Source organism: Esox lucius, chromosome 14, assembly GCF_011004845.1.
Source record: "Esox lucius isolate fEsoLuc1 chromosome 14, fEsoLuc1.pri, whole genome shotgun sequence".
Lineage (NCBI taxonomy): Eukaryota > Metazoa > Chordata > Actinopteri > Esociformes > Esocidae > Esox > Esox lucius.
In genome coordinates, this window is record NC_047582.1 from 3,203,932 (window position 1) to 3,220,840 (window position 16,909).

A 16,909-nucleotide genomic window follows, 5' to 3' on the forward strand; every position below is an offset into this window, starting at 1 on the left:
TATTTGGGACAGAATTCCTGAATGGGTTCCTATCACAAAATTTCTGTTTGGCTTTTTATTTTATAAAGGTCCAGATTCAGAGCTTTGTAATTATATCTATATAATACAATACTGTTTGATGAAGTTATAGGAAAGGTATGCTACTTTAAAAGTTGATAATCTCTAATTAGTTATGAGAAAAGAGGTTAATGTTGTTAGCTAGCTAGCTAACGTTAACAGTAACGTCAGTAAATGTGCAAACATAGTAGCTAAGCATAATCACACACAAGCTAGAACCCAGGAAATGGTAGCTAGTTGGTAAGTTAATGTTGTTAGGTAGCTAGCTAATGTTAACAGTAACGTCAGTAAATGTGCAAACATAATAGCTAAGCATAATCACACACAAGCTAGAAACCAGGAAATGTTAGCTAGCTGATAAGTTAATGTTTTTACCTAGTGTCACGTCCTGGCTGTGCCCCTAGCCATCTCTGCGCTGGGCTCGGGGCATAGCCAGGACAGGACAGGAGGTGGCCTTTAGCCACCTCTACTCCTTTTTTTGGTTTCCCCAATTGGAGGCAGGTGTTAGTCATTGCCTCCAATTGGGGACCCTATTTAAGTTTAGTTTGTAGGCCCCAAGGCGTGGTTCATTTTGGTTTTGTTTATCCTGTGTAAGGAATACCCATGTCACTGGTTGCTGCTTTTTGTTTTGTTGGAGTCCTGCATTCTTTATTTTGTATTAAATGGATTACCTTACCTACCTCTACTCTGCGCCTGTGTCCTCTTCATCCCACAACCGTGACAGAATGAACCACCACCAAGAGACACAGCAGAAATGGACGGTAGGGGAACTCCTCGGTTGGCCGGACAGCGACACCGAGGAGGAGGAGAACCCCTACTGTCCTCTGCGGCACACCGGGCCTCCACAGCATCCACCCCGGAGGAGACGTCGACGGAGGCGACGTAAGCAAACCTCCGTGTGTCCGCCCCAAGAATTTCTTGGCGGGGTGCTGTGGGGGCAGGCGGAATGGAAGGACGCGGCCGTGCCACCCGTGCTCACGTGTGGGGTAGTCCGGGTGCCCCAGCCCTGCCCGGTGCCAGCTCCTAGGCGTCGGGCAACAACGCCGGGGGGGCCTATGAGGGCTTTCCCTGATGTTGGGAGATGTGAGGACTGGTGGGGCTATCGGGACCCGCCATACCGGTTCTCGCAGCCAGCGCCCCCTGCTGCCCGGGAGCCGCAGCCGGCGCCGCCAGCGCCCCACACTGCCCGGGAGCCGCAGCCAGCGCCCCCCGCTGCCCGGGAGCCGCAGCCAGCGCCCCCCGCTGCCCGGGAGCCGCAGCCAGCGCCCCCCGCTGCCCGGGAGCCGCAGCCTGCGCCCCCCGCTGCCCGGGAGCCGCAGCCTGCGCCCCCCGCTGCCCGGAAGCCGCAGCCTGCGCCCCCCGCTGCCCGGAAGCCGCAGCCTGCGCCCCCCGCTGCCCGGAAGCCGCAGCCTGCGCCCCCCGCTGCCCGGGAGCCGCAGCCAGCGCCCCCCGCTGCCCGGGAGCCGCAGCCAGCGCTCCCCGCTCCCTGGGAGCCGCAGCCAGCGCCGCCAGCGCCCCCCGCTGCCTGGGAGCCGCAGCCAGCGCCCCCCGCTGCCTGGGAGCCGCAGCCAGCGCCCCCTGCTGCCCGGGAGCCGCAGCCAGCGCTCCCCGCTCCCTGGGAGCCGCAGCCAGCGCCGCCAGCAACCCCTGCTGCTTGGGAGTCGCAGCCAGCGCCCCCCGCTGCTTGGGAGCTGCAGCCAGCGTCCCCCGCTGCCTGGGAGCCGCGGCCAGCGCCGCCAGCGCCCCCCGCTGCCTGGGAGCCGCAGCCAGCGCCGCCAGCGCCCCCTGCTGCCCGGGAGCCGCAGCCAGCGTCCCCCGCTGCCTGGGAGCCGCAGCCAGCGCTCCCCGCTGCTTGGGAGCCGCAGCCAGCGTCCCCCGCTGCTTGGGAGCCGCAGCCAGCGCCCCCCGCTGCTTGGGAGCCGCAGCCAGCGTTCCCCGCTGCCTGGGAGACGCAGTCAGCGCTGCCAGCGCCCCCCGCTGCCCAGTGGCCGCAGCCGCCAGCTCCTCCCGCTGCCCAGTGGCCGCAGCCGCCAGCTCCTCCCGCTGCCCAGTGGCCTCCGCCGCCAGCTCCACCCGCTGCCCAGTGGCCTCAGCCGCCAGCTCCTCCCGCTGCCCAGTGGCCTCAGCCGCCAGCTCCTCCCGCTGCCCAGTGGCCTCAGCCGCCAGCTCCTCCCGCTGCCCAGTGGCCTCAGCCGCCAGCTCCACCCGCTGCCCAGTGGCCTCAGCCGCCAGCTCCACCCGCTGCCCAGTGGCCTCAGCCGCCAGCTCCACCCGCTGCCCAGTGGCCTCAGCCGCCAGCTCCTCCCGCTGCCCAGTGGCCTCAGCCGCCAGCTCCACCCGCTGCCCAGTGGCCTCAGCCGCCAGCTCCTCCCGCTGCCCTGTTTTCGCCGCCGCCAGGACCCGCCGTGGACTGGCCGCCGCCCGGGCCCGCGGATGACTGGCCGCCGCCGCCCGGGCCCGCGGATGACTGGCCGCCGCCGCCGCCCGGGCCCGCGGATGACTGGCCGCCGCCGCCCGAGCCAGCGGATGACTGGTCGCCGCCGCCCGGGGCCGTGGATGACTGGCCGCCGCCGCCCGAGCCAGCGGTTGACTGGCCGCCCGAGGCCGCGGATGACTGGCCGCCGCCGCACGAGGCCGCGGATGACTGGCCGCCGCCCGAGCCCGCGGTGGACTGGCCGCCTTGTCCCGCAGCGCCTTCACCTGCCCAGGAGCCCCCGCATCGTCCTACGGCGCCCTCGCCTGTCCCGGCCTCAGCGGCGCCCTCACCTGTCCCGGCCTCAGCGGCGCCCTCGCCTGTCCCGGCCTCAGCGGCGCCCTCGCCTGTCCCGGCTCTCCCTGACCCTCCGCCGGCTCTCCCTGACCCTCCGCCGGCTTCCCTGTCTCCGGCTCCTTCGCCGGCTCTCCCACAGGGTTCTGACCCTCCGCCGGCTCCCCCGGCTCCTGCTCCTCCGCCGGCTCCTGCTCCCCCCGCCGGCCGTCAACCCTCCGCCGGCTCCCCCGGCTCCTGCTCCTCCGCCGGCTGCCGACCTGCTGCCGGCTCCTATTCCTCCGCCGGCTCCCCTGTCTCCTATGCCTCCGCCGGCTCCCCCGGCTCCTACTCCTCCGCCGGCTCTTCCGCCGGCTCCGGACCCTCCGCCGGCTCCCCCGGCTCCTGCTCCTCCGCCGGCTGCCGACCTGCCGCCGGCTCCTATTCCTCCGCCGGCTCCCCCGTCTCCTATTCCTCTGCCGGCTCCTATTCCTCCGCCGGCTCCCCCGGCTCCTACTCCTCCGCCGGCTCTCCCGCCGGCTCCGGACCCTCCGCCGGCTCCCCCGGCTCCTGCTCCTCCGCCGGCTCCTGCTCCCCCGCCGGCCGTCAACCCTCCGCCGGCTCCCCCGGCTCCTGCTCCTCCGCCGGCTGCCGACCTGCTGCCGGCTCCTATTCCTCCGCCGGCTCCCCTGTCTCCTATGCCTCCGCCGGCTCCCCCGGCTCCTACTCCTCCGCCGGCTCTACCGCCGGCTCCGGACCCTCCGCCGGCTCCCCCGGCTCCTGCTCCTCCGCCGGCTGCCGACCTGCCGCCGGCTCCTATTCCTCCGCCGGCTCCCCCGTCTCCTATTCCTCTGCCGGCTCCTATTCCTCCGCCGGCTCCCCCGGCTCCTACTCCTCCGTCGGCTCTCCCGCCGGCTCCGGACCCTCCGCCGGCTTCCCCGGCTCCTGCTCCTCCACCGGCTCCTATTCCCCCGCCGGCTCCCCCGTCTCCTATTCCTCTGCCTGCTCCTATTCCCCCCGCCGGCTCCCCCGTCTCCTACTCCTCCGCCGGCTCTCCCGCCGGCTCCGGACCCTCCGCCGCCTCCCCCGGCTCCTGCTCCTCCGCCGGCTCCTATTCCCCCGCCGGCTCCCCCGTCTCCTGCTCCTCCGCCGGCTCTTCCGCCGGCTCCTGACCCTCCGCCGGTTTCCCCGTCTCCTATTCCTCCACCGGCTCCCCCGGCTCCTGCTCTGCCGCCGGCTGTCGACCCTCCGCCGGTTCCCCCGGCTCCTGCTTCTCCGCCGGCTGTCGACCCGCCGCCGGCTCTCCTGCCGGTTCCTGTCCCTCCGCCGGCTCTCCCGTCTCCTGACCCTCTGCCTCCCTGGCCTGTCCCTGCGGCTCCGCCTCCCCGGCCTGTGCCGGCGGCTCCGGGCGCTGAGCCTCCGCCGGTCCGGGTGTGGTCGTCCCGGTCTTGCGGTCGGGAGCCCGCGCCTTTGGGGGGGGGTACTGTCACGTCCTGGCTGTGCCCCTAGCCATCTCTGCGCTGGGCTCGGGGCATAGCCAGGACAGGACAGGAGGTGGCCTTTAGCCACCTCTACTCCTTTTTTTGGTTTCCCCAATTGGAGGCAGGTGTTAGTCATTGCCTCCAATTGGGGACCCTATTTAAGTTTAGTTTGTAGGCCCCAAGGCGTGGTTCATTTTGGTTTTGTTTATCCTGTGTAAGGAATACCCATGTCACTGGTTGCTGCTTTTTGTTTTGTTGGAGTCCTGCATTCTTTATTTTGTATTAAATGGATTACCTTACCTACCTCTACTCTGCGCCTGTGTCCTCTTCATCCCACAACCGTGACACCTAGCTTGCTAACGTTAACAGTTATGACAGTAGCTAAAGCTAGATAACTAGCAATACAAACGACTTTGACAACCTTTTGAAAAGTAAAAATCTGTAGCTTGTTACTTGTAGCATGTATACATGTATGAATGTTCTGTGGCAGTCTGAAACAATTATATATCCTCTGATTACATCCAAAGTCCTTTGTTCTTTATGTTTAGTCTGTTGACCTTGTTTACAAAGCGTCTTATCACTACCGTTCACACTCAAGGCATTCAATACTCCAAGAATCTATGCATCTTTCATTGTCGCTATCATAAATGGCATAGTTTTCCTTTTATTGTAAATGTAATCTGTAGACAGTTGTTTTATACAAGAGGAGTTAGTGTTTTCTTTCCACCATTGGCACTGCAATGAAATGCCTCAATTTTGCCTATACGTTTTGAACAGTATCAAAGTCTGGGATTTCCTCATCGTCCTCTGATTCATCTTCTGATTCATGGCATCATTGTACTCCAGAAAGTAGTAGGCCTATCTTACAACTTCAGATTTGATGATAACACCAGCACAATTCAGGGCAGCGATGTGATTCTCAGCTGTAGCAATGCACGTGTCCATATTTGAAAATCCCAGGACCAAAAATTATTTACTGAACAAGCAGTCGCGTTATGAGAAAAGCCAGTTACTTGATAGACCAGTCAGAAGTCAGTATATCAGCATGTCCAGCCCCTTCATTATCTCAGCCAATGGAAGGAAACGTCCTGTATTTTCCGCTGGTTAAACAAGTGTTTTAGTTTTCACATCTTCAAGAAGGCATTTATGCAAAAAAGACAAAATATCCCAGATTTTTTTTCTTAAAAACGTCTCTCCTAAAAAGTTGGGACATGCGACATTCCGTTCAGGAATTCTGTCATATTTGGAGTAAGAGCACATTCCATTCATGGTATGGCTGCTTCTGCTGCTGTTTTTGAGGTGTGAGTGTTGAGGATCTTTGTGAGGCTGCATCATGGTCGACAACGTCCCCTTTTATCAAATACTACCTTGTGGATATTTCCTAGGGTTCTCTCGCCCAGTCTGTCCTTTGTGCAGCCAATGTCGTGGAAGAAACATCAGATCTCCAAAAAAGATGCAAAGACTCAGGAACCTGTGAATCCAAAATAGACTTTAATGAAGATTCAAAAAAGCAGAGTCGGTCTGCAGAACAACTGCCTTTCCAACATCGGACACCCAATTTTATTCAACACCATCTTGTATAACACTACCTGGCCATCCCACTATGCTAATTCTTTGGGTGGATCTTCTTTGACCCGCCACCGTTATTTCTTATCATATCAGGAAGTCACCCAACAAACCATCATTGTTTAATATTGGTGGCGCAGGCCTTGAAAACTCCATAAAATAACAGGGCCCTCAGGCCCTCAAATCTAATACATCCAATGGTGCTCTGATTACTTCCATTGTAGGACACATATTGGTGATTATGTAGGACACATTGTATATTGATGATTATACAGATTACCATACTGATTAGTTGTATGAGTGTGATTGATACATTAATTGATTATATTGATTACATAAGTATACATCAAAATCTCCAATACCAAGGAGATGGTTTGAGATGTGAGACAGGTGTTGTATGATACTTCAATGGATATCTTGTTTTATCCTGTTGTCTCCTTGTTTTGGAAATTATTTGTGTGAATTGTCTGTTGGTGCTTGTAACCAATTACAGGGTTCACACATGGCTGCCCACATATCTGTTGATAGGCATTGCGTTTGCTGTGGACTTGACTAATGCCAGAGTGTGCACATTTCTTTGGTGGGATATGACCGTGCTTGGTGTTGGCCAGATTTCATCTGATTACCTGTGGGTGTATTGTGTCTGTCAGGGAATACATCTCGGCAGCACAAAGCTCTGCCCAGACCACTAGGAGGTGGAGCTCCACGAAATAGAATGCTAGTTACCAGAGTTCTGTCACTCCAGTTCCATGAGTGGACCTGAGCCCCCTAGGAATTTTAGGCCCTGAGCAGACCTCAGGAGTCAACATTCAATTCACGGGCAACATCTCTGGTGGACATTCCTGCAGTCAACATGCCAAATGCATGCTCCCTCAAAACTTGTGACATCTGTGGCCTTGTGCTGTGTGATGGAACTGCACATTTTAGAGTGGCCTTTTATTTTGGCCAGCCTAAGGCACACCTGTGCAATAATCATGCTGTCTAATCAGCATCTTTATATGCAACACCTGTGAGGTAGATGGATTATCTCACTAACACAGATTTAGACAGATTTGTGAACAATATTTGAGAGAAATAGGCCTTTTGTGTACATAGAGAAAGGCTTAGATCTTTGAGTTCAGCTCAAGATAAATGGAGGCAAAAACTAAAGTGTTGCGTTTATAATTTTGTTCAGTGTTTGATAATAGCGTTACCGTGATGTTTTCAGGTACTCCACAATACATTGTGCCTAAGAACAGCTCTTAGCCGTTGTATACTGACCATACACCACACCCTCCCACACCTTATTGCTTGAATATATTTGTATATATCTGGTTTACTGTAGTGTATATATATATGAGGTGACACATGCGCTAAATTCCCTTTTCATCTCTCAATATAGAGAACACACAATATTTTGTTTATTTATATACATTTGACAATGGCTATAAAATCTATTATACCTGAATGTACCCACATCCAGTATTAGGGAAATTATTCTCCAAGGATCACATTTAGATTGAAGTGATTGAATCCTGGCTCACCAAGAATCCAACGCTATGGCAACAAGTTATTTGGATACCAGAATAATGCCTCTGCTCATCAAAACATAAACTTCAACATTTGGATTTTGCTAAATGTCATTGGAAGTTTGATTGGAACTGGGTTCTATGGTCAGATCAGATATATTTACATAACTTAATTTTTTTGCTTTTGGCCACAAATACCATAGGTTTTGGTGTAAAAAGACAAATTGGTCATGCAGACAAAAATGACCCCCACTGTGAAGTTTTAGGTGATGTTTTGCTTCCAAATGCCTTGGTAAACTGATTATAGTGGCGTCAAGTACCAAGAGATTTTAAAACAACACCTTGTTGCTTCTGCCAGAAAAAACTTCACAATAGCTGAGCGGAAGAATTCTGGAGGGCACTGTATACACACATCGGCACCTACATTTTGTGATCATATTGTAGCCTGAGTTCTCTGGCAATTGACAGGCTTATTGTGTGCTATTTTGTGTATATGCTAAATATTTATATAAATAAAAAAATGATTATTTTCAGTTTTCATTGTTTTCTCCAGGTTCTTAAATCATCACACCAAGATCATGGGCGATATGAAGACCCCTGACTTTGACGACTTGCTGGCAGCCTTTGACATCCCAGACATGGTTGACCCGAAAGCAGCCATTGAGTCAGGTCACGAGGAACCCCATGAAGGTCAGCTCAAACACCCCAGCATACCACATGAGGATGAGGAACAACTCCCTTCTGGAACTCCAGATGTGGGAGTCAGCGTCATTGTCAAGAATGTCCACAAAATGGATGCCAATGGAGACACAGAGAAGGAGGTCCAGGCTCACCCAACCACTATAGGCAACCACAACAGACTTCACAATGGCTTCCTCTCCAGTAAGACTCTGAAAGCTGCTGAGACTCATCATGCATTGGCTATCAGCTCTCACTCTACCTTCAATCAATTTAGTCCTATTTCCAGTGCTGAGGAGTTTGATGACGATGATAAGATTGAAGTGGACGACCCACTGGACAGGGTGAAGCAATGCAGTCTGCCATGTTTTAGAACAAACCCTCTGACAGGGTTACCTGCCACTACCAAGAAAGATGAGCAGCAGACCCAAAAATCCATACTGGTAGAACCTCATAGCACAACCATGCCTGGCACAAATGGAGCGAGTGATAGGTCTAAACTTGATAAAAACAATAACAACAATAACACTTTAGGTACCAGTAACCCCAACTTGTTTGACTCCCCTAAACCAGCCAAAGAGGCATCCAGGCCCCAGGAGGGATTGCGGAATGAGGCTGGGGACCCTTGTTCCCAGTCTGTGTCCTCTAGTTTCTCTCAGGCCAAGCAAGCCAAGTCATCAGCCAAACTGTCCTCTTGCATCGCTGCGATAGCAGCACTTAGTGCAAAGAAAGCCACCACGGCAGACACTACTCACTCTGTTGTCTCTGAGTCTCTCCCTACCACCCAGAGAAACTCACTAACCACCCTTCCCAACAAAAGAGAATCAAGAGAATCTCCCAAGGACACCAGGCAGAGGGAGAGCCCCAGGGTTCCACTAGTGGATAAGCCCCCAGACCAGGAATCACCCTCAGCCCTGGAGGTATGGATTGTGTCTACCAACTCTTAGGTTTATTGGCCACATTTACTGGATACAGCTGCTGTAAATAGCACAGTAGAATGCTTACTATAACTATATATACTATAACTGTAACTATTTGCAACAAGATGAGTGCATTGAAAGAACACGACTTATTAATGTGTTGAATGTTTCAGAAAGAAGTGCCAGGGTCTTAAGTAGAAGGTCTCAACTCTGGACCACATATGCCACCTGGTGACGGTGGTTCAAACCCTTCTTATGGCTCAGTCTGCAGCCTTCTTCCCAGTCTCCTGGTCACACAGTATACGTATATACAGATCTTTCTTTTTCCAAAACATGAACATTATTTTCTGCAAATAATAACTGATTCTGTAAGAAATCTGTTATTATTTGCTCTTGTTTAATTTTCAGTCTCTTCAGGGTCTCAGAGACTCCTGTGGAGACTCATAAGGATCTCATATATTCCAGACCAACAGCTGGTAGATGAAGAGGTAACTGGAAAGAACCTGTGTAATTTGGTTTTATAAAAGTAAAATGTGGAGTTTTATAAGAAAATGGCTGAATTTAACAGAAAATGTGCACATTTATTCCAAGCTATTCTCTCATTCTGCTATGGACATGCGATGGAGATATCACTGCTTAGTTTCTCCTCCCACATTGCCTGGATTACATCAGTTGGGGGGGTTTGACAGATTAACCAACAGATAATCTGCCAAACAGTGACAGTGTCCTACAAAAGCTCATGCATTTTCAAATGCAGAAAGATTTTTCTAAACTAGTCTCTAATCTGTAGGGATTGGAAAAATATATTTCTGGGAAATAATAATAATAATAATACATAAAATGTATATAGCACCAAAGACCCAAAGATGCTTTACAATACATACTTAACAAACAACTACAGATAGAGCAATGAGACAAATGGTAGCTAACAAAACAAAAAATAAAAAGGGGGGGTAGGTCAAGCAACTTAGGGCTGAAGCTAGGGATAGGCTTATTTCTGGGAAAGCCTTAGGTTTCCATCAGCAATTCAAAGGTCAAAATGGGTCCTATGTATAAACCCCTTAATTTATATATATAATTTATATATGTATATATATTTATATATTTCTGTCATCAAGACCTGATATGTGATTTAGGTGCTCCCTTAACTTATTGGAGCAGTGTATAAAGCATTCAAATATATCTTAAAGAATGAAATTACCTTACATTCACTTCAAGATGTCCTAAGTAACAGGATTAATGGGAAAATAAAGTAATTTAGGGAGGAAAACAATATATTCAATATAATTGGTGGATTAAAAAAACTGACCAGAATGTGCTACAAATGAGTTACAGAAAATATAAATTACATTTCTTAACTAAATATTAAGATGGAAATATATTTGTGGTTTACATGATAACTAATTCACAAGTAAATAGAGAACAGAGCAATACATTATATAAATTATACTTATGAAAGTAAACTATTGCAGCGGATCATAGGTAATCACAGTCCCCTAGTCTGAATTACAAATTTCGAATTATGCAATTGCTTACCGTCCTGCCTCCACACCATTCTAATGCATAGAGTATGAGCCTCTCTTATTATAGAGTTCTGTTGATAAGAATTTGGGTGAACAAAATGCCATTTTCCAAATGTGGTGTGGGGGCATGGCCCAATCATGTATAATGAAACCTACATCACTGAACAATTATAATAACTGCTTCATCCAGCCTACGTGGAAGTGACTCCTTTTTGCTAGTGTGCGCAACTATTTTCAATTGATTTTAACTTATGTACCTTTTGCTGTTGAATGTAATCAAGTTAAGATGAAATATGAACCATCCATCCATCCATCTTCTACCGCTTATCCGGGGCCGGGTCGCGGGGGCAGCAGTCTAAGCAGGGATGCCCAGACTTCCCTCTCCCCAGACACTTCCTCTAGCTCTTCCGGGGGGACACCGAGGCGTTCCCAGGCCAGCCGGGAGACATAGTCCCTCCAGCGTGTCCTAGGTCTTCCCCGGGGTCTCCTCCCGGTGGGATGGGACCGGAACACCTTCCCAGGAAGGCGTTCCGGAGGCATCCGAAAAAGATGCCCAAGCCACCTCAGCTGACCCCTCTCGATGTGGAGGAGCAACGGCTCTACTCTGAGCTCCTCCCGGGTGACCGAGCTTCTCACCCTATCTCTAAGGGATCGCCCAGCCACCCTGCGGAGAAAACTCATTTCGGCCGCCTGTATCCGGGATCTTGTCCTTTCGGTCATGACCCAAAGCTCATGACCATAGGTGAGAGTAGGAACGTAGATTGACTGGTAAATCGAGAGCTTCGCCTTGCGGCTCAGCTCTTTCTTCACCACGACAGACCGATACATCGACTGCATTACTGCAGAAGCTGCACCGATCCGTCTGTCAATCTCCCGTTCCATCCTTCCCTCACTCGTGAACAAGACCCCTAGATACTTAAACTCCTCCACTTGAGGCAGGCACTCTCCACCAACCTGAAGTGGGCAAGCCACCCTTTTCCGACTGAGGACCATGGCCTCGGATTTGGAGGTACTGATTTTCATCCCCACCGCTTCACACTCGGCTGCAAACCGTCCCAGTGCATGCTGAAGGTCCTGGTTAGAAGGGGCCAACACGACAACATCATCTGCAAAGAGCAGAGACGAAATCGTGTGGTCCCCAAACCTGACACCCTCCGGCCCCTGGCTGCGCCTAGAAATTCTGTCCATAAAAATTACAAACAGAACCGGTGACAAAGGGCAGCCCTGCCGGAGTCCAACATGCACTGGGAACAAGTCTGACTTACTGCCGGCAATGCGGACCAAGCTCCTGCTTCGGTTGTATAGGGACCTGACAGCCCTTAGCAAAGGACCCAGGACCCCATATTCCCCAAGCACCCTCCACAAGATGCCGCGAGGGACACAGTCGAATGCCTTCTCCAAATCCACAAAACACATGTGGATTGGTTGGGCAAACTCCCATGAACCCTCCAACACCCCGTAGAGGGTATAGAGCTGGTCCAGTGTTCCACGGCCCGGACGAAAACCACACTGTTCCTCCTGAATCCGAGGTTCTACTATCGGCCGTATTCTCCTCTCCAGAACCCTGGCATAGACTTTCCCGGGGAGGCTGAGAAGTGTGATCCCCCTATAGTTGGAACACACCCTCCGGTCCCCCTTCTTAAAAAGAGGGACCACCACCCCGGTCTGCCATCCCAGAGGCACTGTCCCCGACCGCCACGCGATGTTGCACAGGCGTGTCAACCAAGACAGCCCCACAACATCCAGAGACTTGAGGTACTCAGGGCGGATCTCATCCACCCCCGGTGCCTTGCCACCGAGGAGTTTCTTGACCACCTCTGTGACTTCAGCCCGGGTGATGGACGAGTCCACCACTGAGCCCTCATCCTCTGCTTCCTCAATGGAAGACATGTCAGCGGGATTGAGGAGATCCTCGAAGTACTCCTTCCACCGCCCGACGACATCCTCAGTTGAGGTCAACAGCTGCCCACCTCTACTGTAAACAGCGTTGGTAGGGCACTGTTTCCCTCTCCTGAGGCGCCGGATGGTTTGCCAGAATCTCTTCGAGGCCAGCCGATAGTCCTTCTCCATGGCCTCACCGAACTCCTCCCAGGCCCGAGTTTTTGCCTCCACAACCACCCGGGCTGCAGCCCGCTTGGCCTGTCGGTACCCGTCAGCTGCCTCAGGAGTCCCACAAGCCAACCAGGCCTGATAGGACTCCTTCTTCAGCTTGACGGCATCCCTTACTTCCGGTGTCCACCACCGGGTTCGGGGATTGCCGCCTCGACAGGCACCGGAGACCTTACGGCCACAGCTCCGAGCGGCCGCTTCGACAATGGCGGTGGAGAACATGGTCCACTCGGACTCAATATCTCCAACCTCCCTCGGGATCCAGTCGAAGCTCTGCCGGAGGTGGGAGTTAAAGATCTCTCTGACAGGAGACTCGGCCAGACGTTCCCAGCAGACCCTTACAGTACGCTTGGGCCTGCCGAGTCTGTCCAGCTTCCTCCCCCACCATCGGATCCAACACACCACCAGGTGGTGATCAGTTGACAGCTCCGCCCCTCTCTTCACCCGAGTGTCCAAGACATACGGCCGCAGGTCAGATGAGACGACAACAAAGTCGATCATCGACCTGCGGCCTAGGGTGTCCTGGTGCCACGTGCACTGATGGACACCCTTATGCTTGAACATGGTGTTCGTTATGGACAAACTGTGACTAGCACAGAAGTCCAATAACTGAACACCACTCGGGTTCAGATCAGGGGGGCCGTTCCTCCCAATCACGCCCCTCCAGGTGTCACTGTCGTTGCCCACGTGGGCGTTGAAGTCCCCCAGTAGAACAATAGAGTCCCCAGTCGGAGCACTTTCCAGCACCCCTCCCAGAGACTCCAAGAAGGTCGGGTACTCTGCACTGCGGTTCGGCCCGTAGGCACAAACAACAGTGAGAGACCTATCCCCGACCCGTAGGCGCAGGGAAACGACCCTCTCGTTCACCGGGGTAAACTCCAACACATGGCGGCAGAGCTGGGGAGCTATGAGCAAACCCACACCAGCCCGCCGCCTCTCACCATGGGCAACTCCAGAGTGGTGAAGAGTCCATCCTCTCTCAAGGAGTGTGGTTCCAGAGCCCAAGCCGTGCGTAGAGGTGATCCCGACTACCTCTAATCGGAACCTCTCAACCTCACGCACTAACTCAGGCTCCTTCCCCGCCAGCGAGGTGACATTCCACGTCCCTAGAGCCAGTTTCTGTGTCCAGAGATCGGGTTGTCTAGGCCCCTGCCTTCGACTGCCGCCCGATCCTCTTTGCACCGGCCCCTTATGGTCCCTCCTGTGGGTGGTGAGCCCACGGGAGGGCGGCCCCACGTCACCCGTTCGGGCTGAGCCCGGCCGGGCCCCATGGGGGAAGGCCCGGCCACCAGGCGCTCGCATTCGAGCCCCAACCCCGGGCCTGGCTCCGGGGTGGGGCCCCGGCTGCGCCATACCGGGCGACGTCACGGTACTCAAAATTTTATTCTTCATTAAGGGGTTTTGAACCGCTCTTAGTCTGACCCGTCGCCTAAGACCTGTTTGCCTTGGGAGACCCTACCAGGGGCATATAGCCCCAGACAACATAGCTCCTAGGGTCACTCGGGTACTCAAACCCCTCCACCACGTTAAGGTGGCAGTTCTTGGAGGGATATGAACCCATTACGTTAACTGACTGGCTGCAAAGAGGGGTAGACAATATCATTATTTATTTCATAATTGCAACTGTAACTAATTGCTTTTTTGGCTGACCCAGAGCACAATATTGGCCATGGCTAGTAGACTACACATAACCTGTTGGCATCGTTAAGCCAGCACAGAAGGATCCACATTTCCCGAATTTTAGGATATTTAAGAATGTTAGACATATATATTTCCATCGCCAGTTCCTGCTCTCTTTCTAACTAATTATGTTTGAAACAAATCTCACTGACCTAGAAACATTAAACATTGTGCCAACCAAATGAGAGTCTCCCAGGGTTAAATGCTCCTTTATGGTTTGGATTGTTTATTGTACATTTCTACCAGAGAGTTCTCGGCATTTAGGAAATTAGCGTTCTCTTAGCTGATGGAGTGGGGATAACATTCCTCTTGGACGTTCTGCAGGCCTGGGGTCTGCTGTAGACATAGAGTATATAAAGGGAAACTGTCATTGATATCCTTGGAAGAAGAGTGTAGTTCCCTATACTCTTCACCGATTTAAAACTGTGGATAATGAGGCCACTTTTAATTGTACATAGTGGACTGACTAATGGTTTGTCACAAATTTCAACATATTTTACTTTGGTATAGAGAAAGGATTTACCACTTTTTCCTGTGAGAATCTGATTGTAATCATATCTCAGAGTGGTTATTGTTTTGTGTTTCTTCATAGTTGGATGACCAACATTATTTTAATATGGCTTTCTTTTGTTGGTGGAATGCGTAAGCGTAGCCGGCCACGAAGAGCGAATGTCTCTTACTGAGTGAGTGACTGACTGATTGATTGAGTACCCCTTAGTGGTTAGAGAAGCGGACTTGCAAACTATAGGTCCCGCGTTTGTATCTCCTCACAGTCAAAACAAAGTATGCATTATGAATTATTCGTGTAGACTAAAACTTCGCTGGCTATAACCTCCCGTATCTACATTATAGTAAGCCTGAAATAAAACAGTTTACGGTTATATTGCAACTGTTTCTGGCATGGAAAAGTTCATCTGCATTCTCGTTAACAATTGCTCAATTCTCATGACTATTCTTAGGAAGTAGATACTAGTAAGCCTATTACTGGCTAATAAGCTGTTAAAACGGCAAGTAGCAAAAGCCATACAGTTCACAGATGCTATTTGTGGTGGAGGTAAACTTAATAAGAAACATTAGTCAGTTTCACACAATGCTCAATGGTGTCTAGCGACTGTTGAAGTTGTAGTGCTGTGGCGTAGTGGTTAAAGACAGTGCCTCTCATATGGAATACCTGAGTTTGAATCTAGTGAGAACAATGACTGCGGCCCGCAATAAAACTGTGTGGATTTTCGAAGTACGCACCCAGGCATGCTTTTTGGGTCTGGATAGACAGAAAATTAGCTGTCTACAACTAAAACTGTTTAAGCTTATACGGTATTGTGCCTATTTCTGTTAGATTTCACGATTCTCTCGTCTTTTCACTTGATGAAAAACGTATCGTCATATTTATTGATAGTTATTTTGTCTCAATGTAATTCACGAATGAAAGAAAAAAGTACGTTGTTATGCCATGAAATGAAATAGCTTTGGCAGTGTGAAGTTCAGTCTTGTTAGCAATTGCTCAATTCTTGACTATGACTATTCCAGTAAGTAAGTAAGTTAGTAGATACTGGTAAAGCCTATTACTGGCTTATACGCTGTTAAAACGGCCAGTGGCAAACGCCCTACAGTTCATAGACGCTTTTGGTATAGATAAAATTAGTAAGAAATTAGTGAGTTTAACTCAATCCTTAATGGTGTCTAGCCATTGGGTATCTATTTATTGCTGTGGTGTAGTTATTAAAGACAATGCCTTTCATGTGGGAGACTCAGGTTCGAATCTGCTGAGTGCAGCAGTATTTATTAATTTTATTTGCGGGCCAGCTGGTTTTTTCTAGACAACTGGAATGCTAGGGTGCTATTTTGGCTTTTAACTACATTCCACTGGCTCTGAGAGGCATCCAGAAGAAAGTAGTAAAGTCAAAGTTTGTGTGTAAACATTATGGACATGAGAGTATTCTCTGCTAGTCGGGTTAGAGACCCTTGGCACATCAAATAGAAAGGCAATTTTCTAATTTGTATAAATGAATTTACTACTAAAAGTCAAACTTAAGAGCATACCCGGAGAAGGATAAATCGATGAATTGAGATTATCTTTCTTTTGGCAATAGATATTAACAGGAGTAATGGGGGCAAAGTAGATCTTTCATAGTAGAATCAGATTTCTATCCATATTTGTAATGTTCTTTTGTGCTGGACGGGAATTTGTTTTCATATAAAAAGTTCCACACCTTTCTCTTTAGCAAAGAAGTGTGAGTGTTACACTTGGCTCTCCCATCTACATCTAAACTTGATATGGAAGTTTTGTACGAACGTAATGTGGCAACCCTGGACTAAGAAAGTTACAGATTGTTCTGAGGGCTGGACTTACCTGGTTGGGTAGGAGCCGGGTAGGAGCCTTTATTAAGGGGAGTTTTGGCTGGGGGTTAGTTAGTTTTTGGGGCCTTCATGTTGTTTGGGGAGCACCTGTGACCTGCAGATTAGAATTCCCTGTGTTAGCATCTTGCTGGACTCTGTTCTGGCATTCAGTTTTAGTTATTAATTTAACTGATTGAGAACCACTCCTGTGCCTCTGGCTCATTCTGTCCACCTAGGACGTTACAATAATATCAGAAAACTGAGACTTCAAATGGGCTACCACTTTGTGTCTATAAATTGTTTG

At 51.1% G+C, this 16,909-nt stretch overlaps 1 protein-coding gene across 5 annotated transcripts in view; it reads left to right on the forward strand.

Moving 5' to 3' along the window:
- The window catches only part of znf532 (zinc finger protein 532), a 44,608-nt gene that overhangs the window by 9,045 nt on the left and 18,654 nt on the right, over positions 1-16,909 (forward strand). For all 5 annotated transcript variants that reach the window (XM_013136993.4, XM_020053642.3, XM_013136992.4 and 2 more), the window contains one exon: positions 7,912-8,956. In XM_013136993.4, coding sequence (XP_012992447.2) covers positions 7,937-8,956 — 1,020 coding nt within the window. In that variant the 5' untranslated portion in view covers positions 7,912-7,936. The remainder of the gene's footprint in view (positions 1-7,911; positions 8,957-16,909) is intronic.